Source organism: Triturus cristatus, chromosome 8, assembly GCF_964204655.1.
Source record: "Triturus cristatus chromosome 8, aTriCri1.1, whole genome shotgun sequence".
Taxonomy (NCBI): domain Eukaryota; kingdom Metazoa; phylum Chordata; class Amphibia; order Caudata; family Salamandridae; genus Triturus; species Triturus cristatus.
In genome coordinates this window covers 149,552,459-149,578,910 of record NC_140591.1, presented here as the reverse complement: position 1 = coordinate 149,578,910, position 26,452 = coordinate 149,552,459, and the positions used below count along the sequence as shown (strand labels likewise).

Genomic DNA, 26,452 nt, shown 5'->3' with positions numbered 1-26,452 from the left:
AAGTGGCTTAAGGAGATGGACTGAAGCTTCCTCAGCCAGCTTAGCACCATCCTGGCTCTTCAGATAAGGTGCCAGACGCCTCTCCCGCCCACCCAGTTTGAAAACTGCTTCCTAGGACCAATCCATGTGGTCTACAGAAGGTTAAGTTTAAAATCCCAGGGCCCTACTGTGGGCTGCCTTGGGGGCTGTGAGCCAGCAAATCTCTCGTACATACGCACACAGGCCAGCTGTGGAAGAGCTACATGTTTCAGCCATCAGCATCTCTTCGGTTTACAGCAAGTGGTTTGATATTGGGGTGGTTGAAATATTCTATTCCGCCAGCAGAATTTTGGTGACTCTACGTTACTCTTGTAATTCTGAGTTCTGGCCAAATTCCACCAATCGCCCATGATGGAATCTTTTTCTCACGCGTGGCTCCAGGACGGCAAGTTAGTGACTGAGATGGGTTTTTTTCCCCTATGCTCCCCGAAGTGTGCACGTTGTAGGCCCCATTTCCTTTTGCCCACGTTTGTATGTAGACACATTTGCTTTGTGCCACATTGTACTTTCACATAGAACCTGCATGTTTTTGCATTCTTTTGTTTTCCTGGGATTTAGTCTGAACATGCTAGATAAGGTTAAAAAAACACAATGCCCCTTCTCTCTAATCAGACATAACACGAGCATGCAGCTGCTGCTTGTGAGCACAAACATTTTGTCATAAATGAGATTGCTACATCAGTTGAGATGTAGAATGTTCATCTATGTATGCTAAGGTATGGGCTCCACAACTAATCCCAGAGATCTTTGAGATATAATCATTTAGCTTCAGTAGAAGAGAGGGGGGGTTATGATATTCTGTCTTCTAATATGACAGGGCTTTTTATGACCTATGGTTTATTGACCATGCTAACAGTATTTGTAGTATGCATTTGTTTTTTAATTGTGGCACGAATAGTGCATTTTAGGACACAAAAGTTTGAATAAATATTCTAATCTTTCTTTGTGTCTCTTGTTTATATTATTGTGGACAAGTACCAGTGAGGGAGCAAAAGGGTGTGTCCTGTTGCAGCGTTCCCTGAGAGGGTCAAGAGTGTTGTGCTCTGGCGTACCAATTCACTTGTTCCTCTGGTAAGGTAATGAGAGCAGATGAGGTACTATAGCTAGTTGGACTCGAGCTCATTAGATATTTGGGTAGTATGGTCATTTAGTCCCTACATGCTTATGTTCTAAGGCAGATGTCTTCAAACTAGGGGGCGGGCCCCCCTATGGGGGCCTCAAGTCATCCCAGGGGAAGGGGGGGGGGCGAAAAGGTTCTGGCCAGAAGAAACATTATGCTGTTTTCAGAGTAAAAAAAAAAAAAATAGCAGCCGTAAGTAAGTCTGTAATGGGCCATCATTAACATCCTTTGTCATTTAAATCCTGGCTGGGAGAAGGTGTCAAAAGGGCAGGGACTTCAAATTTTCTCCGATACCCCCACTACCATTTCGAATAACCACACTGTGGATACTTTTACACATCAGAAAGGCCTGTCTCACCGAAATAGTATGTTTGGGAATCATGTATTTGTTTGCATTTCTAAAACTGTGACAGAACTTAGCTGCAATGTTTAAATAAGTCTAGACATATTTAACATTGCTAGTTAAATAGAAAAATTGTGAAAAACTTTGAGGGGGGCCCGGCGAATTTTCTTTCTACACTGGATGGGGTGGGGGTGCAGAATAAAAAAGTTTGAAGACCTCTGTTATAAGGTTCCAAGCCTAGTTCTTTTCCTGAGCAGAATCCCTGCAACAACCCCGAATTTGATGTGGTGCTATACCATGAGCTGCTCTTGGATCTGCAATTGAGGGAGGTATAATGACCAACATATGCAATCCTCTGATACTAGGAGTAAATAACCCAACAAGAAATGTACTGCACCCTCGTTAATTGAACACGCAAGAGTACGTCTAGTTATGGAAAGTGTTGTGGAAACATGCTTTTTTAAGGGCAAGAACCCTCACCCACCCAAGATTTTTTTTAAACGTTCAGGGCAATCTAGAAAAAATGCTCCCTTTTAAATGGTCATCATATTTCTGCCTTGGAGTGACCCAACTTGGGGTTCAGAGGCATTTCTCAGGACTAGCACATACAGTCACTCTGTGATAACCAACGAAAACATCAAACCTGGTGTTGGTCTATTGTTAGTAAGCCAAAAGATGCAGCCAGTGGCCCACAATTCCCTCATACCACAAAGGACAAAAAGCATTCTCAAAACACAAGGAAAATGATCAGTCTGCTGCCAAACTAATGTGAGTTGACCTGGGTGGCAGTGCCTGCCACAAATTTTCAAAGTAGTGCTGGAGGAGGAGCGAGGAGCCATGAGCCATGAGCCATCGTACTCTCAATGTGGGATTCTGGTCACTCTCAAGCCTATTAGGCCCTCTAGATCGTGAAGCTGCATAACACAATTGTAATGAACACAGAGTCAGTAGTGATCATGGGTTGCATCTGACTGGCATATATTGTGGAGTTCAGGCATCGTGGAACAACCACACACGCCACTCAATCTACGTGTAGTGTCCTGGTGAGTGCAGACACTTCTCAGCCCCAGCATTATGCTGTCAGTGTAGGGGGAATATCTTCTAGAATGTCACTAGGCAAACATTGGCCTAGAGACGTATAATTGTGCATTTTGAAGGTACTCTTAGAGTTTGCATTGCATGCATGCTGTAGTCAACCTGGGCCCCAAAAGTTTAAGTAACCATTTGGTAGTGCTTGTAAAAAATAGAATGGATTTAGGCTTTCAACCACAAGAATGACCATACCATATCTTTGTTATCGAGCGGAACAACTCTTGGCAAGTGCTCCACCATAAGCAAACGCTTTTTTCTGATGAACTGACTACACACTAGAATCCCCAAACCCCTCTACTGTTACTCCAAGCCTTCACGCTTCCTCCCCACCAAATGTCTATGGAGTAAAAGGATCAATCTTGTCTTTGACTTGTTTGTCTGTAGTATTTAGCTCAGTCGCTCTGGTATATATGCTAATCCATTACACATGGCAATAGTTTCACCTCACAAGTTTGCGATTTTACACATTTGCTCACTAGGAGGTTCATTGAACCCCATGTTCCTTATAGACCGGGGTAAGCTTTGCCATTTCCATTTCATCATTTTATTTGTTTATCCTCTGCTGCATGTGTACATCTGAGAAAATTCTCTTGATAGAGCAGTGTTACCATCAACATGCATTCCTGAGTCGGCAAGTAACACTCACACCTCTAAAGATCAAGCATCGTTTTCCTTGAGTTCTCTCGCTGCAGAACAAGGTTCCCCTCCAGCCTCATTCCCCTCCTCCAGCTCCTGTCAATAGATAATACTAAGCTCCTTATCACCAAACCAATGCAGGAGGTTAGCCTACCTTCTCGTCTCTCCAACCCTCCTTGAACATTACATGCAAACTAAATAAATCTTAAGCTGTGCTCCACCGGTCACAGTATGTCCAGAGACTTGGTGATACTGGACATCAGATAAAGGTTTTGCATACTGGCCAGGAAAAGAGAGAAGTGTGTGTTCTAATAACAATCATGTGGTCACCTCTGTTAAATTCTGGCAGCACAGTACTACTTTCACAAAGTCATCCTACTCTGACCGCTCCACACCCTATAAAATGCAGTACGGTTACCATATTGGAGTTGGAGTTTGTAGTCTCTGGTGAATCCGGTACGCAGTCCAAGTCAATATGATGGTGAGTGTCAGAGCAGCAGAATGTGATATAGTAAACTTTTATCACCAGCAAATTTTTAATAAAGCCAAATCCCCAGATAGTGAGCCTGTTAAGGTTCCCTCTATATAGCTAATTTCCGAATATGGGTGTGAAGTCATTTAGTATCCACAGTACTGAATGCTAACTTTATTTTATGGTGCATTGAGATCCCCTACTTTTTTCCCTCCTCTCCAGATGCTCTGCATGTGTACAGTGGTGGGAACTGGACCGTGGCGGGACCTCAAGCGACAGCTGGGATCTTTGCATCCTACCCTTCGGAACACCTCAGTGTTATCAATGGATTTACAGACCAGGTCAGAATGATTTAGTTTATTGGTGTTTCTCGAGGAATGAGAAGAAGTTTATCCCCGAAGGCTTCGGGGGTAAACTTTGCCTGAGGAAGGCCCTTGATCGATTTGAGTTAATACTGAGATCTGTCCTGATCTAATGCAGGGAGTACTGCAAAATGAATTGGAACTGCCTTTAAATCTAACAATGATTTTAATATTGGCAGGAGCTACCTATGTAGATTATATAATGCAAAAGCAAGAAAGTTATTAATTTCTTTTTGTAATTTTCCAGCCACTATTTTTATTTCCTGATTCAATATTCCATATTGTATGTCATTCTCTGCTCGTTATTAAAATGTTATTAATGTAACTTTTAACTGAGGAATGGGTGTTCAACGTGAAATTTTAGACCTGCACTAGATGCGTATACCCTGCTTGTTTTAATTTGCACATATTAATAGAGAATGTGTGATGTTTGAATCAGTCTTCTTTGATCAGGTTCATGCCTGGTTTTCAGTCCATCCAGGTGACTAACTTAAATATCCACCTATCTAAATAAATCCAATTTAGTTTAATTGAGTGTTAAATGTATCTCTAGCAAATGTACTGAAAAGATACCATTGCTGTCTCCCTCCTAAAAGTGAAATATTTCTCTTTCTCTTAAAATTAGAAAATGTATAGGCATACATTTTAATGTTTAGAATGAATAGTTAATTTAGAAAAATAATTTTGGCCGCCACGGGAAGGCATGCGGATTCCTGAGTTGGGGGCCCATTGCGGGCCCCCTGGATGTTGGTGGGGGCACGCATTTGCATGGACGACGTGGCAGGAACAGCACAGTGCCTGCCACGTTGTGCATGTAAATGCACACAGTGCAGCCACAGCATTGTGGCGACTGGTGCTGTGAGCACCGCCCGCCACAATGCTGGGAATAGATGATGCCACCGCCACGGTGGCATCCTAATTGCAGGTGCGGGACTGCCGCATCACTGGTGGCCGGTCCCAGTCCCAGCACCGCTAGGGTGGCAGGCGGAATTTCCTAATAGGCCCCTATGTCTGTTGCCAGCTGGCGGGAGATTTTAAAATGCGCGCGCCCGCTTCAAGCAGACTTCTGTTTTGCTACCCATACTCCTGGCAGGTAAACAAAGCGCATTTGCTCCTGCCTGGATGGAGCATGCTAAAAGCAACTGCTCCCTCCAGGCGGGAACAATGCTGGCTCCGGCATCATGCAGAGTCTATTTGGGGGGGAGGAGGGGGGGGGGGGAGAAACAAGGTCCTCTCCTTAGATTTTGGCCACAGGGTGGTGTCCCTGGGGCCCAAGAAGGCTTGGGAAGGGGTGGGGACCGGTCCCTCTCTCTTTTATTTTAAATTTCATTTAGTCCCAGAGGGTGGGGTGCCCGTTGCCTAATAAGGCTCTGGGAGGAGGGGTTGCATGGCCCCCATCAGATTATGGCCCCAGTGGATTGGGGCCCAAGAAGGCGTGGAGAGCACGCAGCCTCCTCCCCTTTTTATTGGCACTCATCAACGGGATGTGGGTCCTTGGGGCCAATTCAGGCTCGGAGAGGGAGGTTGCACGCCCCACTCCTTAATGTGTGTTTAGGCCCTGGGGGATGGAGTTCCAAAAGGCCCAAAGGCCAGCTCTATGCAGCACATGCCAAAGGCTGTGCCCGGCAGTGGGTTGGCAAGCAGCCGGAAGCTGAAGGCTGTGTGCTGCAGGGGTGTATGGTAATAAAATATTACTAGTAATTTTAATGTTGTCACTGGCCTATTCATCTAACTATAACGCCACTTTAACCTTTGTTTTTTAGCGAATTTTATATATCATTCCTCATCCTTAAAAATCCTTGCTACTCACCTACCCATCGATTAAACCTAAAAATCGCTTGCTTCTCCCTTACCATCCCTTAAACTAAAAAAATTCTCACCACTTCCTTTACTCCTCCCTATATCTTCTTTACCCCTACCCGTTCCTTAAACCTAAAAAACCCTGATCTCTACCCTCCCATAAACTCAAACACTTTCTACCCTTCCATTTCTCCTACCTATCCCTTAAACTTGAAAATATCTTACTACCCTTTTAGTCCATCCATTCCTGAGCACTAAACTTTTTACTCATTACATCTACCAACCCGTAACACCTTTATTTTAAACATGTTTTTAATGTGTGTGTGTGTGTGTGCGTGCGTGTATATACATATATATGTATACACATGATTACAACACCAAACCAACTTCCAAAAGAAGCATGCACTCCAGTCTGTAAGTATGGGTCTGATTTAATGATATTTCAGGTCACGCACGACCCCGTGCTACATGATTAAGAAGAAAAGGACCAATTTTCTGCAGTATAATAGTACAAAAACTGGAAAAGAGAGCTACCCACGGAAGAGGCATGTCCTAATGACCACGAAGGAGCGCTAGTTTAATAATAACATGAAGCGGTGCCAATCCTCTCAATGCGTGCTGCCCTACTTATAATTCATACATAATAAAAACCTGCACAAATACAGTGAATAAAACACGAGCCCTGAAATAAACAATAATTAATTAAAAGCACTAATCCTTCAGTGGAAGACCTAGGACACCACCATCCTGTTATGACCCCTGGTCCTGTTAAAAGTGGAACATAACTGAATTAAATTGCAGCATGCTAATGTGTGCTATAACAGACACACATTTGGATTGCATAAAACAGGTAATCCAATGTCCATGGTGCTTCAATCCTGGTATCCCCACGGAACTACATGTATACATACACATATATACACTTCTTTTTGGGCTTGGGCAAAACATTCAGTTAGGAGAAATACAACATGCAAATATGTTCAGAAACCTCATGTTCACATTTCCCATTTCATATATTGAAATTGGCATCATAAACCGACCAGCAGTGAGTTTACCGTTTTCCCCCTACCCAACTCTACCAAGTCCATGTTTTGGCTATGTTGTTGTCCATCATTTCTGGATTTAGGATTTAACTGGCCCCCAATGCATACAATATGATACATTACCTCAACTAGGAGATGCTCTTGAGGACATATAAATGTTCTCTGTGAAGAACCGAGATGCTCATTCGATTTACATTCATGCTGCATTAGCTATGCGGCACAAAATTACAATAAATTTAAAGACCAATGCACACACTTGTGCAGCACCCATCAATAAGTATTACTGGCATTGGAAGCTCCAAGTTATGCACTGCAGTCAATGTGCTGCAGGAGACGACCCCCCCGAGCTCCCAATGGGAGAGAAGGCTGTAAACTGCGGGCAACCCAGTTCACTCATCTATTTATTGATGGCTTCTTTTATACAACAATTGGCAAAGCCCACTGGTCCCACATCGGTATGGAAGAAGTTCAATTGGGAATGTTTTAAGCTAATATGGTTAATAAAGTAGTGTCTACCTGGAATCGTTAAGAGCTGCTCTACACTGTTTGCCTATTTAACTTCCCTTTGAACACCAATCGGAAGGGACAAACACAAGAATAAAATAGTGCCAATGTTTGCATTGTGAAGAAATAAAGTTTGGAGACCAATAGCTGGGCGCTGTCCTAAAGACACTCCTTTAACCCTTCTCTTAGCGACTTCATATGAGATGGGGCACCCTGTCATTTTAGCATTCTGTGACATCCAAATTATATATTCCCTGGCAGGAGAACGTTGAAAATAAGGGAAGTTAAAAACTACAGCATAGCAAAGCTGGTATGATAAACCTTATTTGCATATTGCTGGGTGTAATCTTGGGTGGCGTGGTCGGCAAAAGAACAACTGGTTTGAATGCTACCCCGAGCGATTGACAGTCGTTGCACAAATTGCAAGCACTCCTCCCATCACCTTTCATGTGTTTGTTGCATCTATTTATATGCCAATCATCACAAAATACCGTTGTCAGTTTGGTCTCAGGACAGACTAACTATATTCCAAGGCAAGGCAGCCTCTATACGAGCTCACTGCGAGGGCTCGCCTCATTTATTAAAGGCTGTTTCATCTTAAAACCCAAAAGTATAATAAAAAGGAGCGGAGTAATGTTACATTTATAAACAAATGTTGTAGTACAAAATGAATTTGAGTTATTTGTTTTTATTTCTTATTCTTTATAATTATTTGTGTATTTCCTTCCTAATTGTTTCAATTATTCAAAAGTATTCCAATAAACTTATACATTGGTTTCCATCTTAACTATCACATGTAGAACTGATGCATTGATTCATTTATACCAACAATATTCACAATTATACACTTTGTAATAAATCAATTCAAATAAATGATGCTTAGTATATACAGTTGTACAGCTTAATGCTCAATACAATGCTCAATGTATACAATTATACAGCCAACGCGTTTCGTCCTATCTAGGACATCATCAGGGCTGTAAGAAAAGAAAAACATCGTATCAATATACATTGTTCGATATATAAATCCTATCACGATACCTAATATAAGGAAGAAATATATCCACAATATACAGAATATACCTATTTGACAATACAAACTTGTTGATCATAATCAGAAATATTCATGTATGATAGAACAGTGTTAACAGCTGCTTACAATACTGAAAACAATATAATAGTTGCTTTATTCCTTAATTATCGAAATTATGTCCATAATCCCATCCAAGGCCTGTCACCCATTCAGTATATTTTTATTCAGGAGGATAACCCATAGTCCCCTTTATATTTCAAACATGAAAGTACAATCTTTAAATTAAATTAGTATTTCCTAATAGTCCATCCCTACTGCTTATTTCTCACCTCAATGTTACTTGAAACAATCCTTGCAAATCTATGCTCTCATTTCCTTCCGTACTCTTTCCAATTCTTCGTTTCCTAGCACTTGCCAATAATTTCAGTATCTCATTCCATACCTCTGTATATCAGTTAGTTAATCTAAAGACAAAAGACAAGTCAATGATACCAATCCTACATTCTTTACCATTAATGGGCTAACACATCCTACTACCATGACGTACCTTGGAATAATGTATCACCATATATTCCACATCAGATCCGATAATCCAGCTCAATAGCTAGAAACCACCATCTTTTTTCCAGACACTTCCACATCCATTATTCTTCCCGTAATTTCAGTTTGTTGATTAACCTCCTCTTAGCTAATAATTAATCTGAAAATAAAACCAAATGGCACCCAATTAGTATCGCTCTCACTGGTCCCCCAAAAGTAAAGTAAACGCCCTTATTCTAAACGCATACCTTGCTTCAGCATATCCTCGTTCCACACAGCCGGTCCGATAGCCCTGCTCTGTAGCATAAGCCCGCTGAAGTCCCCTTTTAAAGGATTCAAACACCAATCATGAACTTCGATTTCAAGGCCTCATTGCCATAACACTAAAACTGTTTCCTATCTGGTCCACCTATTCAAGCCTCCAATCAAATCCCATTTTACTATCCCGAGTTTTAAACAGAGTCAGGATACCATTTCCTGTGATCCTCAACCAATCCGTGTGCCCCACTTCAATGCTTAATTAACATGAAGACTCAAGCAGCTCCCTATCTGGTCCGCCTAAGTTCTCTTAACTACTGTGGAGAACAGACTTAAAGAAACGACTATTCCTATTCGTTGGTTGCCCCACCAATGTGATTATCTTTTATTCTATGTACTGAATCTGGCGTAATGCAATGATTATTACATCCGTAGAAAACTAACCTAAACATGAAGACTCAAGCAGCTCCCTATCTGGTCCGCCTAAGTTCTCTTAACTTCCGTGGAGTCAACCAACGAATAGGAATAGCCGTTTCTTTCTATCATACATGAATATTTCTGATTATGATCAACAAGTTTGTATTGTCAAATAGGTATATTCTGTATATTGTGGATATATTTCTTCCTTGTATAGGTATCGTGATAGGATTTATATATCGAACAATGTATATTGATATGTTTTTCTTTTCTTTTTTTACAGCCCTGATGATGTCCTAGATAGGACGAAACGCGTTGGCTGTATAATTGTATACATTGAGCATTGTATTGAGCATTAAGCTGTACAACTGTATATACTAAGCATCATTTATTTGAATTGATTTATTACAAAGTGTATAATTGTGAATATTGTTGGTATAAATGAATCAATGCATCAGTTCTACATGTGATGGTTAAGATGGAAACCAATGTATAGGTTTATTGGAATACTTTTGAATAATTGAAACAATTAGGAAGGAAATACACAAATAATTATAAAGAATAAGAAATAAAAGCATAACACAAATTCATTTTGTACTACAACATTTGTTTATAACATGTAACATTACTCCGCTCCTTTTTATTATAGTTTTGATGTTCTTTATTTAAGTGGCTTTAACGGTGGGCCACTAGGAGTGAGCAGGAGACCATTAATTGCAAGTAAGGATATTATTATACTAGATTATACTCTCTGGTGCACACATAGCAGTAACCCTCATCGTTGTTTCTATAAGTACTATCATCTTAAAACCCATTTGTATTAGGTGAATTGAAGACCAGCACCAAGATGCCCTCCTGTGGTTGATGTGTTAAGAAAAATAAATCAACTAGCTTAATACCAGTCATAGGGAGAGGACAGAGGAACACATTAAACTGACCGTGCCAAATAGTGCCCTCGAGGCAGTGCCTCAACATTTCTAAGTCTTGTCATTCTCTTCTGAACATGCACAGGTGATTGCTACGGCTGCTCTGCTGATCTGCATTCTGGCCGTGGTGGATGAGCGGAACAGTGCTGCCCCACGAGGACTGCAGCCATTTGTGATTGGTCTAATGGTGTTGCTGGTAGGCCTTGCTATGGGATTCAACTGTGGCTATCCCATCAACCCAGCCAGAGACCTGGGGCCACGCCTCTTCACTGCCATAGCTGGATGGGGTATTGAAGTGTTTAGGTAAGAGTATGTGTATAGATGATGCTGTAGTGTCTGTTACCCATTCTTCGAAGTGCTGTATTACTTGCATGTCCTGTCTATGCCGCGCTATTAATAGTGGGGAGAGACCAATATAACTGCATGGGAGAAACCTGTTCTGATGGACCTTCTCTTGGAGTGGGACCCTATTAAAAAGTATGCTATCATGGAGGTCACCTTGCTGCATTCTTCCTAGGAGGATCATCCCTGCAACGTGTGTCTGGATGTGCAGATTAAAGTAGAGCTCTTCAGAAGTCACACTCTGTGCCCAAAGTAACACCAGTTATTGGGTGATGCCAACTAGAAAATAGTATGATCTCTCACCAAGAGGAAAAGTCTGTGAAGGCATAGACATCCTTTGAAGTTAGTCGTTGGGTTGAATATACAGGCATGTAAATACTGAAGGCGAAGAGAAGAAATGTATTTGCACTTGTTAATGCCAAATTTGGTATGTATGCTGGAAGTACTAGAACAATAAAGCTATATGTCTACAGAAGGATATACATATTTGAATTTCAAGTACTGAACCCTTAAGGTGCAAAGGACAGAACGGCTTGGATTAGCATTCTGGAACGGTTGTGAAAGAGTAAGGTTACATATAGTAATAATATGGCTACATATAGATATGATTCCAGTAACACCTGACAGGAAGAGGCAGACCTACTCTGTTGGCCTTGGCCTATTTGGTGAGTGAACAAATAGAGATTTGTAAAAAATTTGGCTATTGATTGAGAGCGGTGGAAACACCACTCGAGCAACAACCACAATCCTTGCAAGGATGAACCACAAAAGTGAGAGACGGGCAAAGCTTAGATGGGGGGGGGGGGGGAGGAGGGGGTCTCTCCTTGAAGAATCCTACTGTGCTCTAGGAACACCCACTAAAAAAAAATCTTCTTAAACACGTAGGTTGATCTTGTTTGATGTATTAAGAGTTTTATAAAGCTAGTGCTATTTCCCCGGCTGTAGTACATCCAAAACGTGTTTATCGATGTAAGCCAAAAAGGCATAATTGATCATCTGCAACAAATATTCTGAGAAACTGGTAACTGAGTGCTTCTTAACCCGTAGAAACTTGGTACGGGAATCACGTGAGCTGACTAAACCCACTATTCTGCCTTACATCATTTAAAAAAAAAGAATTTGGGGCCAGAAGTACAGCCGTCCAAAGCAAAGGAGCCCCAGAACATTTTGTAATGCAAAATGAGTTTTGGATCATTACCTAGTCTTTGATGCTTTCCAGAGGCATTTTTTATATGGACCTGTTTGATTTAGTTTTTGTGATTCGAACTCCACACACATCACGCGTTTTTTCTTTTAAAAAGTTTATGGGGTGCCCAGAAATTGATTTTTTTATAGTCAGTCTTTCAAGTCTTTAGACTTACAGAATTGTAATTGTAGGTTGACTCATTAAGCATCTTGATGATTCAATTCTCGATTTGTTGGTGTTTAGCAAGAATCTGAATGGCCGCAATAAGGATTAAGGGTGGGGGGTGGTGGGGCTATGGTAGTTTGTACCGGTAGGGTTCCTCCATAAACCAGGTAGGGTTCCTCCATAAACCAGTAAGAGTTGCAAAGTAGTTTCTTTGTTTGTTATACATAGCACTGTATGCCTCTTATGCGGGGAGGAACGCCTACACAGAAAATCAATCTTCATGTGATATCTATGACTAGATTAGTTGTGCTAATGTAAACCAATTGAGGCTTCTTTTATGATTACAGAATTATTGCTTTAAAACTGTGTATGGTGACTCGCTTTGTATGTCTTTGTGCTTTTCAGCCGCAATAAAGTATTCGATTGGAACAATCACAAGCTTTCCCTCTGCCCCTCCACCATTCTAACCTCATTTATAAAAAGCTGTCTTGCATATCCTAATGAGTGAGAGTGCCTGTCTAATTAATGTGGCTTTTTTGTAGGGCTGGGAACCACTGGTGGTGGGTACCGGTTTTGGGGCCCCTTGTGGGTGGCCTGATCGGCGCCATTATCTACGAGCTGTTCGTGGAAATCCATCACCCGCTGGATCCCGAAAAAAAGGTCCTGGATGACAACTGTTCTGATCATCCAACTCGTTGTCCCCAATATGAACTTGTTCAGAGCGCAGCATAGGTGCATTCCGAAAGGAAGGAACGGGTTCTTTCTTTGGATTTGGATCTTCCGGATGCTTATGGGTGTGATCCAATGGAGGCTCATGGCGTCTACCACTTCTTTGCCAATTTATGAATTGCTAACCAGAATAAATGTGAGGGAGGTCTGAAAATTGCATAGAGGTGATGAGGTGTGGTATTTTTTTATGTACAAATATTAAATTCTATATTACACTATGGTCTTCAAAAATATGTGGGATTCTTAGAATTGTCGGGACTTTAAAGGGGTCCACCTCACTGCTGACATTAATTTGAGGTGCCTGCGTTACCGAAAAAGTGTTTTCCTGGTATTAAGGATTGAAATGCAGTCTAGTGGTTTAATGTTCCTCTCTTCCACGTTTTGTTTTGTTTATGTAGGCCTGGAGCTTTGGCACCATAAAGCTATCTACTGAGCTTTCCTCCAGTGGAGCAACAAGGCCACCTTTTTGCCTAACTCAGTCGCAAGAAAATATCCTCCCCTCTGACACGAGTTCAAAGTAAAGCGGCTTTGCTCTAGGCATTAGATTACAAAAAACATGCAAGCTTCAATAAAGAGTGGATCTGTATATGCAGCAGAAATTGGGTTGTGATGTGTAAAGACAGTCTGCTGCAAATGACAAATGGGTGTCCTCATACACTTTAGTTTCTCCTTTAAATTGTTCCTGTCAGTCTCCGGTTTCTCTTAACATTTTAAGTGTTTAGTATCTGTGTGCATTCCTGTCATGCGATTCTCATATAGTATTTAATTTGTATATGCTCAATAAAAATGTTTTGTATTATAAGATTTAAGGACTCCCCCATTTGACTTGCACAATCATGATATATTTATATTTTATTATTTTATTGTACTGAAAGGTTCCAAGGCAAGTGTACCATATCTTGCGGGCATTAATGCAATGGAGTTATGACACTGGGCTCCAACATAAATAATGCAAAGTACACAATATTTGGTTAGTTTAGAACTCTGGAATAAAACTATGAACAAACACAAAATTAGGAGCCATGTCCAGCATGAAAAGTATACTGTAAAACATGAGATAATATAAGCATCAACAATGTGGGTCTACCCATGTCATAACTGAAGTTGTTTTTAAACTCCAGTAATCCAATTCTCTGTGAATAATCCCTGAGGAGGAGGAGGCCCTGGTTATTGGGGCGAAACATAATGGCAAAGCTAGTACATGGGTTTAAATCTTTGCCGTCTGAGCTTATTTTTACTGCAGGCGACTTGTAGACCCCCCAGAGAGAAGCAGTTTCTCCGCCATATTCAAAGGTTATTTTAGTAAAGAACATTAGAGACCATGCAACGATAGGTGTGATATCATCAAAGCAACAGACATCGGTATTAAACCCTACCACTGATGGAAGGGCACTTTCAAGGGTGTTGGGGTATTTTATTTAGAGGACTTCCACCAGTTTGATTTGTCCATTGTCCAAGCTGGGCGGCATACGTTTCAGCTCCAGACACTGGCCTGACCTTCGATTCTAAGTTGCGTCCGTGTTTGATTTTTAGGTCTCGCCTAGCGTTGCGGTGCATGTGCTGCTCGCTCGGCGAGAGATATTGTGGATGAGGGGTTTTCAGCAGGAGACTAAGCCCCTCCCCTCATTTTCATTGGCTTGCGTCACCGTTTATGCTAAACTGTGGCCTGCTATTGGAAATGGGGTATTTTTGTTTCCGCCTCTTCGTCTGGCCCATCTGGACTGGCTCATCTGCTTTGCGGCTGTCGCAAAGCAATTTCTTATCTTTAGTGGGGGGGCATCTGTTTTCACTCAGCCGTGTTTTTTTTTTTTTTTTTTGTTTTTTTTTTGTTTTTTTTTGCATCGCACTCACTTAAAGTGAAAGCGTGATGCAAATATAAACAAGTGGCTGAGTGAAAATAGATGGCGAGCGCTTGTTCTCTTGGCGACTCTTGTTCTAAAGAAGCGCCCTCTCTCCGCCCAGGGCATCTGTCCGAGTGAATGAATCATAGTGACTGGAGGCACTGACTGAAGAACCCGCGGCGCTTTCCTGTCACCCGCGATGTTATGCTGTGTAATCGGTTTAATGGGAGAGTGCTTTTCTTGGCCTCGTGTAACCAGCTTCTTTGTGCCCTGTGTCGTTTTTAGCATTGTTGTTATATTTTTAACCAGCACAGCCTGCATCGTGAGAACATCCGGGCGCCCAGTTTGGGGCCAAAACAAACTAGACAACAGCCCTTGGTTACCCTCTCATACACGTCAGACACTTATGTGCCACTCGCCAGTCACCCCCCTTTTTAATTTTGGGAAGATGGGGGCTGACCGTTTCCGTGGCTGACAGATGCTGGCTGGAGGCGGCTGTGCAAGTGAAGGGCTCACTGTTGGTAACCATGGTCCAGTCCACTAATTCTGACCGGAGGGGGCATGCTGTATTATACCCCTGCCCCCCAACAAACCCACCGGAGCTGCTGGGCTCTGTTCAGATCCTTCCACCACCCCCCCCTCCCCATGTATCACCGCTTCGCCATCCTGGGCAGTTTCCCTTTTGGAAAGGCCCGTCGGACCACTTGGAGTGCTTTGAACAATCAGCCTATTCTTTCGGGGCCGCCAGGCGCGGGCAGCGCCTCGTGATATTGCTCGGTCGCCGGTGCGCTAAGGCTCTACATGGGCTAGTGGTCATTGGGCTCTCTGGAGCTGCAGGGCCATTTTTAACGTGGAGGGTTCAAGCCAGTGCTGGTGTTTCTACCAGTCTGGCTGCATCAAGGGCTTCCAGGCTTCCTGGTGACATGTACCGGTGGTGACTGGGAGGGAGGGCGGGGACTTCACTGGCTGATGTTGTGCGCCGCAAGTCAGACTGTGTGCAAGGACTCACTCTGCATTCAGAGCACGGAAGGTAACTAGAAAGTACTTTGCCCCTCCCTCCCTCCCTCCCTCCAATACCATCATAATTAGGGCTACCGGGCCTTCCGGTGACATGTACCGGTGGTGACCAGGAGGGTGGTGGGGGCGGGGACTTGACAGGCTGGTGCCGTGCGCCGCAGGTCACACTGTGCGCAAAGACTCAACCTGCAGCCAGAGAGCACGGAGGAAAATTGGAAAGTTCTGAAATCTGCACCCTGTAGTCTCCCCGCCACCCACCCCAGCAGTTAGTCAGCATAGTCCTAGGCATACATCAGGGTCCTCTTAAGTACTCGCTCATCTCGCAGGTAAAGCTCACTCCTACCAAAGACTGATAACACAATAAAGAATCCAGAAACAACAAGCATTTGCAATGCAATAGGTATCGCGATTGCGAGATTTAGAGCTATTGGCATTGTACATGACAAGGCCTTTTATTTACATTTTAAAAACCAAAACATAAATAAAAGTAATTGTCATTTACAATGCCAATAGCTCAAACTCGCATAAATGCGAGACCTATTGCATTGCAAATGCTTTTTGTATGTCAGATCAGATGTGGTGCGAGTACGAATGCATCCCAACAGCATCCGGTTGTAACTGCACCATGTGCTCCTTTTTATTACGAACATGCTGCGTGAGTGTGATATAGCACCAACAGTTACGCAGCCATTTCGAAATTTAACTCCATGTTTTTCTGAGTGGGTTTCTGTGTAGTACTTGCTGTAAACAACATAAATTATGGGTATATGTGTGAAGTGCTGCCCTGAGGGCACACCTCGGGGCAAAAATCTAGGAATACGGATTTTTATTTAGGGGAGGCTGAGGTCAGAGACCCTCGCGCGGTCCCCATCTTCGCTAAATGCTTTATTTTATTTACCTTACAAAGCTAATTGGATCTAAGAATCCTTTATAGGAGGCGTGGTTTATGCATGTAAATGTCCAAAACAATCTCTGTAAACTTGAGTTTGATAACCTCGTGGTAGGAACTTGTACGCTTTAGGTTGCCACAGATTTCTACCATAGGAACATTAACCCACCGAGAAATAGTAATGGCTATATCTTTGAGTAACGCTCGCTGCTGAAATGCGCTGATGTAATGGTTGGAATAGTTTGCGTTAGTGGCTACCTGCAGTGTTTGGTGGGCTGAACAAATAGGATACAGGAGATAGGGTGTTATTAGGTTGCACTTGCACAGTTTCAAAGAAGAAGTGATTTATGAAATGAGATGCTGGCAATGTATACACATACAAGAACAGCTTCTTTGGTAATGACAAAGTGCGTGCCCCTCCGCACTCTCTCCCATATCAGGTATTCAGACCGTTCGAGTTTTTGTGTGAGTGCGTGCGACAGTGTTTTGGTGTGGAATTGACTCACCGAGCAAATGTCCTGGTTACTCTGTATTTTTTTTAATTTTTTATTATCCAACCCTATGCCCCAGGATGCTCTCGCTTCAGTGTCCCAGTGACCCCAAATGATCCGCACCTGAGTGAACCCTGTGTCTCCTCGTTGCTGATCCCGCGTGCCCGAGTCTCTCAGAGTGCTTCTGCCTCATGTGTTCGTGTGATCCGTATCTCAGCATGTGTGCGCCTCTACTCAGTGTCTGGTGTGTCGGCTAGTCTGCCAGACCCAAAGCTTGAGTGTGCCTGTGACTCAGTGTGCCTGCGTGTGTGATCACGTGCTTCGGTGCACCAGTGTGCCTCTGTGTATTAGTGTGTCTGTCTCACGGGGTGCGTGTGTTTCTCAGCATATGCATGTGTGTCCGTTTGTAGTGCGGTTTCTATGTCTGTATGCGGGGGTCAACAGGGGGTAAAAGACATTGTCATTTACAACGCCCTTACTTAATGCTTCACGAAGGAAAAAAGAATAACATTTTCAGTGCCAATAGTTCAAAACAATGTCATTGCGAGTCCTATTGCATTGTAAATGCTTGTTATATTTGGCCTTGAGTAGGGCATGGTTGTCTCCTGAATTTTGCTGTATAGTGACCATAAGCTTTGCTTCCAGATACCGAAGCGACACCATACGAGTACTTTTAAGATACAGGTTAGGACGGACACATACCTGAACTGTCCCTCTAAAGGCCAATAGATGCTTGGGGTCCACCTAATCAGAAACTGCAGGGAGGTCTACAAGCACCAAGCATGCAACATGTGATGTACATATCTGACACCTGCACGTTTTCAGACATCCTGTGGTAATTTCATTTTAACACCTGTCTCAATCTGAGTAGCACTGTGACCAAACTTGGTTGATCTGTCGTAGGGAGTGAATGTTCTAAGACAGAACGAGCCCCAGTATCTGTAATCAATTATTCAGACTACCGACCAATGTAAAGTTTAAAAAAAAAATGGAGACAGACTGGCACAGGGAGGCTATTATTCAGATCCCTTGTTTTTTTTAGGTCTGTCCTAAAGACTTTACATGTCTCTCCAGCAAGATGTTTTTAAAACTCATAAATACATACGTATTTACATACATAGGGGGCTTTGGGACACTATCATTGTGCTTTCGTTTACTTATTATTTGCCACATCCTGCAAAGTCATTTTTAGAAATAATTGTGGCTAGATCTGTTTGAAACTACCACTCTTTATGCTAAGTGAATTATTTTGGTCCCAGTAACGTGCATTAACCTCCTTGTGTCAATACGTCTTTTCTCTGTGAACTTGTTCTCTGTACATATTCTGTTCTACATCTGACCCTAAACACAGAATGGTATTTACAGACCAGATGGTTTTAAGCACCCGACTGGAGTGCCATAAACATTTCATATACAATGTATGCATCTATTGCTGTTCAGGTCATGTTGCCTATTTTGGGTGCCAAGTAGCGATGGACTAGGCTCGTTCTGGGTACAGAAGATAATATACCTGAATGCCGCCCCCCCCTGGAATGAGCACAGTGATGGAAGGAGCCAACGTGAATTCATTCCACTTAAACCATCAAGCCACAAGCGCAGGATGCTTTAAGTGCGACAAAACTCGAGCCAGACTTTTAAACGGTCTTCAAAGATCCAACCAGGTTTTTGAATCCCACGAATCGCCAAGAAACCATAGTTTGTTTGAATATCCCCTTTATCTTAATATCTATAAGGGGGGCACTTTTCCTAAGGAAAATAGTGGTAGAGGGTGACTAAATATCATAGACCAGTCACAATGACATTCTCTCACCAGCTGAGCAGCAGGTATAACAGACGTCATAGAAAGTGATGTCGCAAGAAGTAGTTTTATGCCCTTCTTGGCCATATAGTAGGCCAAGGGCCCATTTAAAAAAAAAAAAAGTGAAGATTTTTTATTTTTTTTTATAAATCGCATGCAATTTTTTTTTTTTTTGTATTATAGTGTAACCTTAAGGATAAAGCGTACCGCAGACTCCGTAAATGGAGTTTTTTCTTGCAGAATAACTCCAGCTTTTGCAGAGTCCGTTCACCACACACCCCTTCTCCGTTTCTCCCAGCATTCATAAACCTACCTCGTCATATATTTTAGTCCTTGGGGAGAGGTGAAACATGATCACCTACAATCCAACATTTTCAATAAAAAAAAATAGAAAAAGCATAGAAATAAGAGTAACAAACACTTAACCATACATAACATGGTGGAAGTACTGTGTAGTATACACATTCACTAAGTACCATACACGCCATTCTTCCAGTGTGAGTTGCACAACGACCACCCCCAGAACTGGAACTAGTCCTGAGATCCATTTTGTTGGAACGCTCATTACCACTCCCATCAACCTTTACTGCGTCAGTATCCATTCAGTACCCCTGGGGACTGCTGGTCTGCATTCCTTTTTTAGGTCTCGACCTTGCTATCGCGTAAGCGATCGCAAAGCGAGACTATAGAGAGCGGGTTTGAAAAGTGCTCCCAAAAAGCGGATTGCATGGCTAGCACGCGCACAATCACGCGCATCGTGCCGCCATGCAATCCGCCTTTTGGGAGCACTTCAAAGGGTCCGCTCTCCCGCCCCCAAGCGCGTGCCACGCTCCGCCTGACTTGTTTTTTTTTTTTTTTTTTTTAACTTTAAGCGCGAGGCGCGCGTGCGGCCAATGCTTGTTCATGCAAGCCACGCCATTGTTTATCTTAGTCAAACGCATTAGTCTTTTTTTTCTAATATCGTGCATATTTTAACACTTATTTTCATTAATCCGACACGTACCCCAGCATGCATCTGCCTTTGTTCGTTCACCTTGTTTACTTTATCATCGTTCATGATGAACCCCGAGCTCATTGTCCCAAGCTACTCGCACTATGGACCGTTCTGCTGGGAACTCTCTGGCAGTGATTCTTGTGCTGACGCTCACTTATAACATAATTATGGGTACGTTGACGAGTGTCTACTTCAGCAAATGACAGGTATGAACGGAAGGCTGTTAGTTTATTTTTGGCAGCGCGCCATGCCGTATGGACACCAGAGGCATAGCTGCACTGCCAAGCATGTCTTTAGCTAATCTTCAGCCAGCCCTGGGTCCTAACCCCATTGTATGGACCGTTAGTGTGTGCGTTAGAAGGGTGTTATTTTCAGGTCAGAAGTGCGGTGAGTCTTTTTTCTGTGTTCATGCTTCACCAAAACCTACTTTAGCAAGGTGTGAGGTCACGCCGACACAAGTGACTTCACGCTTTGAATGCGAGTGAAGGCATCGCGAAAGGCAGAAGGAAGGTTCACCTGCACCGACCAGATGGCTTCTGCCGTGGAGTCTGCCATCCCGTGTTTCAGCATGTGCAGCCCGAGGGTGCCTGCAAGTGCGGTGAATGGCACTCAAAGCTATGTACCCGGCAGAGATCCACTGCACTCCGTTAGGTAGAGAATTCACATTTGTGCTGTGTTTGTGTGACTGTGTGCTGGTGTGCACAGGGGTATTTGTGTCTATGTGCCTATGTATTGCCTTATGTGCCTATGTATTGCTTGTGTGCATGTGTTGGCTAATTGTGTGCTTATTTCGGTGTCTCTGCACCATGTCCCTGAATTTGTGTGTGTTTTTATGTCGGTGTATGCACCTGTATGTGTGACAGTGTGAGACTGTGTATATGCGTTTCATGGTGTGTTGAATCTATTGTCTGCATCGGTTTGTGTGATTTGGTGTGTATGTTTGTGTATGTTCGTCTGGGTGTTCTGTACGTGTGCGTGTACATGTGTGGGACAACATCTGTTTGTGAGTTTGTCTGGTGTGCTCTTTGTGTGCAGGTGTCCGTGCACCTGTGTGCGCTTCTGTCTGCCTGTCTCTGTGTATATGTGTATAACTTCATATGTGTTTTTTGTGCCATACTCTCATATCTCTCCCCCTCTTCCAGTTATCAAATGCTCGATGTTTTACAGCTGACAACAAAACTATGTGGTGGTGGGAATGTGACAGTTCACTGTTTGGGGTAATATTGTAGTTCAACAGGCCAAACATGCAACTTTTAAACTGCAGCACAACCTTCTTTAATTATTCTCTGCTCTAGCCATCTTTCCTTTAGTAACATGAAGTGAACATTTTACAAAAAACCACACACTGCTGTTACTCTGCCCTAAAACTGCTGTCATTTTTTCCAAATAACATTCACTACTTCTTTTATGGAAGGAAAAATTGTTCACTTCTAATCGATCAGATCTGTCTGCAGCATTTGTTTAATATTACCCAAGTTACCCAGTCATGATACTAAAGTCTGAATATTTGTCCTAATTGTAGACTGTTTTGTGTCCATAGATGGTGTGCATATGTGTATTCTGGAATTTCACATTGCATGGTAAAGTTTCTTATTTGATCAGGTCTGGTGAATATATCCGGGATTAGCACTTTGGCTAGGTCATTGTGGTGTGCACAAGACTTTAAGCGAAAAGAAGCTCATTTACTATGCATGTTTACCTAGTTTTACCAAGTTGGTCTGAGTAAGGCTTGTAGTACCAATGTCTGTAATATAAGAGACAATGTAATGGTATATAAATACAAAGATAAGCATCCATTTGATGTGGTTCGGCCCACGTTACTTTCCGCTCCCCACCCCATGTTACTTTTTACACAGCTGCAACTAACTCAATATTCTTCCTTTCTGACTCTCCAGTCCGCCTGCTGTTTTGTTTTATTTTTGTGTAACTGTATTTGTTTTACCTTTGCCTATACTTCTCAATGCCAATAAAGTAATTTTATCGGGTTGCATTGAAGCAGTTCACAACTCCATTCATTCAATCGCACAAGGTTCACCTCTAATGCGAATGAATATCTAAAATATGTAATTTACAGCATCAATAGCTCCAACTTTTACAAATGCGAGACCTATTGCATTGCAAATGCTTGTTGCTTGTATTGGGATTTCCACTTGGCTAGTTTTCTGAAGTACTGTAGGAAGCTGGCTCTGTGTATACTATACCAAAATGAGGTCTAGTGTGCACAGAGTTCAGTGGAACCCCAAATGTAGGCAGAGGTAAAAGTAGCTAGCACCTTAATCTCTATTTGTGGTGGTGTGGGCGAGCAGTAAGGCTTTATCAGAGGGTAGTTCTAAGCATTTGTTGTACACACTCAATCAGCAAATGATGTCACACACTCAAAGACTGAACTCAGAACAATTTTGTTTGTATAAAAATATTAAGTTATTTTATTTCCAGAGCCAAGCCTGGCACAGGTAAATGAAATAAATGCTTCGCAAAATATTATGCAGGGTTTACAATTGAATGCAAGTTCAAGTGCAGTTGTTTGAAATACAGGTAAGTCAAGGATTTGATTTTACTGTGCAGATTACTTGTCAGTTACTTTTTCTACTCGGTGTGATTTGTTTAGATATCGCACTGGGACATTTCCTAGAGAAAAGGTAAGTAAAATCAATTTTGTGCAGTTGTAGTTCTTCAGGTTTTCATCCAATTCAACTCCACACTCTGAACAATTTCTAGGGAAAAACAGTCAATGTATTCCTGAGGAGAGAAATGAAGTTATCGGTTGACAGGTAAGTACTCTGTCTTTGGGGTTGAGTTTCTGGGGTTAGAACAAGGGTTCCCCCAGGGTCAAGGATGCACTCTCAAAGCACCCTCAGCGGCACTAGGGCAGCAGAGTGCTGAGGCCCAATGTTATCCAATGGTTGAAAGGTGGCCTCCAGTTGGTGGCTGCTCACGAGCAGGCCACCGGGTTGTGGGAGCAAAGCTCCTGGAGTTAGGCTCAGGGCAAAGGGTGATCAGAGTAAGCACCCAAAGTACACCACCTGGGTGCAGGATGTTCTTTTGGCATCTGGTACCCTGTTGGTTTCAATGGGGATTCTCCGGTTTTGACAAACACTGCAGGCTCGGGACAAAGATCTTCTGGAGGTGACCACCAGTTGGAGAGTTAAGTTAGGATGCTGGGATACCGTCCGTTGGGCCAACCAAGGCCGTGGGACTTCCAGTGCAGGAGTGTCTTTAGGCATTGGGTTTTCTTACCAGCTGCGGTCAGGGGGATACTCCAGAAAGAGACTGCAGTTGTCATGGAGAGTGTCGAGGCAGGTCAGGATCGCCGGGGAGGCCGCCTCGTTGAGTTGGGCCACTCTAACTTGGGCCGTGGGTGTCTGGTGCAGACTTGCGGATTTGGCCGAAGCCAGAGTCTGTGGGTGAGCAAATCTGGTGCTCACGGGAGACCGTCTTTTCTGTGGACGGCAGGGCAGGTCCTCGGGGTTCTTAAGGTTGCTGGCTGCAGGACACACCGGGATATCGCTCCTGCAGGTTCGAGGTGGAGACAGGCCGGTAGGGCTGGGGCCAAGTCAGTGGGCGTCCTTCTCCTCTTGGTTTCAGCACAGCTCTTCGGTCCTTCTTGGTTGTTTTTTGTCTGAGTAGGCAAGGGGTGCCCCTAAATACTAGATGAACAGGTAAGTAAAGGTTGGGACCAATGGGTTCCTTCCTTTGGGTGGGTACACCCACTATTATGCCACCCTCCAGTGGGAGGGGCGCATATGCCTCACTCTGGTTGGCTGGGTCAACCCATCTGCAAGATGTTGGGGACTGAGAGTTGTGCTTCACCTCGCCTCCCCGACCTGAGGCGTGGGGTTGGCAAAGGTGGGCACATCTCCCTTTCTCACTTGGTTTTCCCACCGAATCTCTCGCCCAAAGTGGGGGGTCGGAACCGGTGCAGGCCAGTGGCTGGAAGCAGCAAAAGGCCTGGTGAAGTTCACAAAGGCGGCAAACCTTTGAAGCTTCCCTTCGTGGACCCTGTCCATCTGGGGGAGGAGGCTTGGCACCTCGTCCAAGGATGTACATTGGTTCAGACCCCCCGAGAGCAACAGGCTCTCGACCCAGGGGTCAAGAAACCGGTCTGGTGGTGGCAGCTGGTAAGCATCCACTAAGCCTTGACATTCGTGTTAGGTCGTTCTTCAGGGGGCATCTCTAAGATGCCCTCAGTGTGCATTTCTCATTAAATCCCACACTGGAAATGTGTAGGTGTAATATGCCGAGAAGTTTGATACCAAACTTCCCAGTTTTCATTTAAGCCATTATGGTACTGTGGAGTACGTAACACCCAGCACCATATACTCTTAATGGCATTACTGCACTTACAATGTCTAAGAATTGGCTTAGACATTGTAGGGGTACAGGGCTCATGCACCTGTACCCTCACCACTGGTATAGTGCACCCAGTTAGAGGGGTGGCTGCTCTATGCCAGGGCAGTGAGTTGTAGGCATGGCACACAGGGATGTGTGCCATGTCGACTCTTCAGAGATACACACACACACAGAGGGAGAGAGAGACACACGCACAGACAGTCTCACAATTAGTGCTGCAGCCCTTAGAGGCCTTCTCTGGCCACAGTCCCCTGGGTACCTGTTGTACCATTTACAAGGGTCTGACCTGTAACCAGAGAGTGCCAATTGGGTTTTGTTTTCAACGACATTTTAGGGAAAGAACATAGGCCCTGGTTAGCAGGAGCCCAGGGTACATCCGCAGTTTAGCAAAAAGTGGGGGCAACCATGTAAAAAGAAGGCACTTTCTTACAAGTACCGTACCTTTACTCCACTCAGACATATGGAGGCAAACATTATGCATATATTTTTATTTGCTGCCCAAACATGCAGCCCTTTGAACAACATTAATACATCATAAACAAGTAGAATGTTCATGAACAAGTATAACCATCCAATACACAGGGCTGTCTTCCTCCTTAAACTGCGAACAAACAAGGATGAAAGGAATCCATCGCTGGTGACAAGGAAGGAATATGCTACTTACCAGTATGCATCTGTTTTTGGCATGTAGAGCTGCAGATCTACACACTTTTGCATAGATCGCCATCTGGTGTTGGGCCCGGATGTTTGCAGTTTGTTTTTCCTCTTGGAAAGTCTTTGGAAGTCACGAGGCCGGTGACTCCTCCTTTGGATCGTATTGCGCATGGGCTTCGGCTCCATCCTCAGATTGTTTTTCGCCAGCAGGGAAAGATGGAGCGTAGTAACAACAGTGAAGAAACCCATGTGTGTTGTATCTAAATAAGATAGACTGGAACAGATACAGGTAGCCGGGGAGGCGGGTGGGCGTGTGTAGATCTGCAGCTCTATATACCAAGAACAGATGCATACTGGTAAATAGCATATTCCGTTTGAGGCATATGAGCTGCAGATTACACACTTTTGCATAGACTATATAGCAGTTCCCAACCTTAGCGGCGACCACCGGTATATGTTGCAGTGGTTTGAAATAATGTTTTTAGTACAGCCTGGCCCACACTAGCTTGTTGCTTGGCTTGCACATCTACACAATAGTGTTTAGTGAAAGTGTGCGGTGTTGACCATGTAGCTGCTTTGCAGATATCCTCTAATGGGATGTTCCCTAGAAAAGCCATAGAAGCCCCTATCTTCCGTGTAGAATGGGCTTTAGGGGGAACGGATAGCGTTTGTTTTGCTTTGTGGTAGCAAATCTGGATGCATTTTACAATCCACCTAGCTATCCCTGATTTTGAGATGGGGTTGCCCTTGTGTGGTGGAGAGAAAGAGACAAACAGTTGTTTGGTCTTTCTGAAAGGTTGTGTTCTTTGTATATAGTAAAGTAAGGCTCGTTTGACATCTAGCGTGTGTAGAGCCCTTTCTGCAACGGTCTGAGGTTGCGAGAAAAATACTGGTAATTCTACAGATTGGTTTAGGTGAAAAGGGGAAATGACTTTAGGTAGGAATTTTGGGTTGGTACGGAGAACAACCTTGTTCTGGTGCATTTGAAGAAAAAGTTCTTGTATGGTAAGTGCTTGTATCTCACTGACCCTTCTAAGGGAAGTGATGGCTACAAGGAAAGCTGTTTTCCATGTGAGAAATTGCAGTTCGCATTTATGCAAAGGTTCGAAGGGAGGCCCCATCAGCCTTGTGAGAACGATATTTAAGTTCCACACAGGTGAGGGTGGTACTCTGGGGGGAATTATTCTTTTTAGGCCTTCCATGAAGGCTTTAATGGCAGGTACTCTGAAAAGTGATAGGTGCTGCCTGTTCTGAAGGTAAGCTGCAATTGCTGCGAGGTGTAGCCGAATGGAGGTATAGGCTAGATTACACTTTTGTAGGTGGAGTAAGTAGCATATGATGTGTTGTATAGACATGTCTAGAGAATTGATTGTGTTGTTATGGCAATAAACAACAAATCTTTTCCACTTGG

The 26,452-nt window shown here is 43.4% G+C and overlaps 1 protein-coding gene across 1 annotated transcript in view; it reads left to right on the top strand.

Annotated features, from left to right (window-relative positions):
• LOC146801715 (aquaporin-3-like) overlaps positions 1-13,811 on the top strand; it is a 45,976-nt gene extending 32,165 nt beyond the window's left edge. The window contains exons 4-6 of the mRNA XM_085624034.1: positions 3,925-4,043; positions 10,671-10,888; positions 12,821-13,811. Of these exons, the coding sequence (XP_085480160.1) occupies positions 3,925-4,043; positions 10,671-10,888; positions 12,821-13,010 (527 nt within the window). The 3' untranslated portion in view covers positions 13,011-13,811. The remainder of the gene's footprint in view (positions 1-3,924; positions 4,044-10,670; positions 10,889-12,820) is intronic.
• Positions 13,812-26,452: the final 12,641 nt, after the last annotated feature.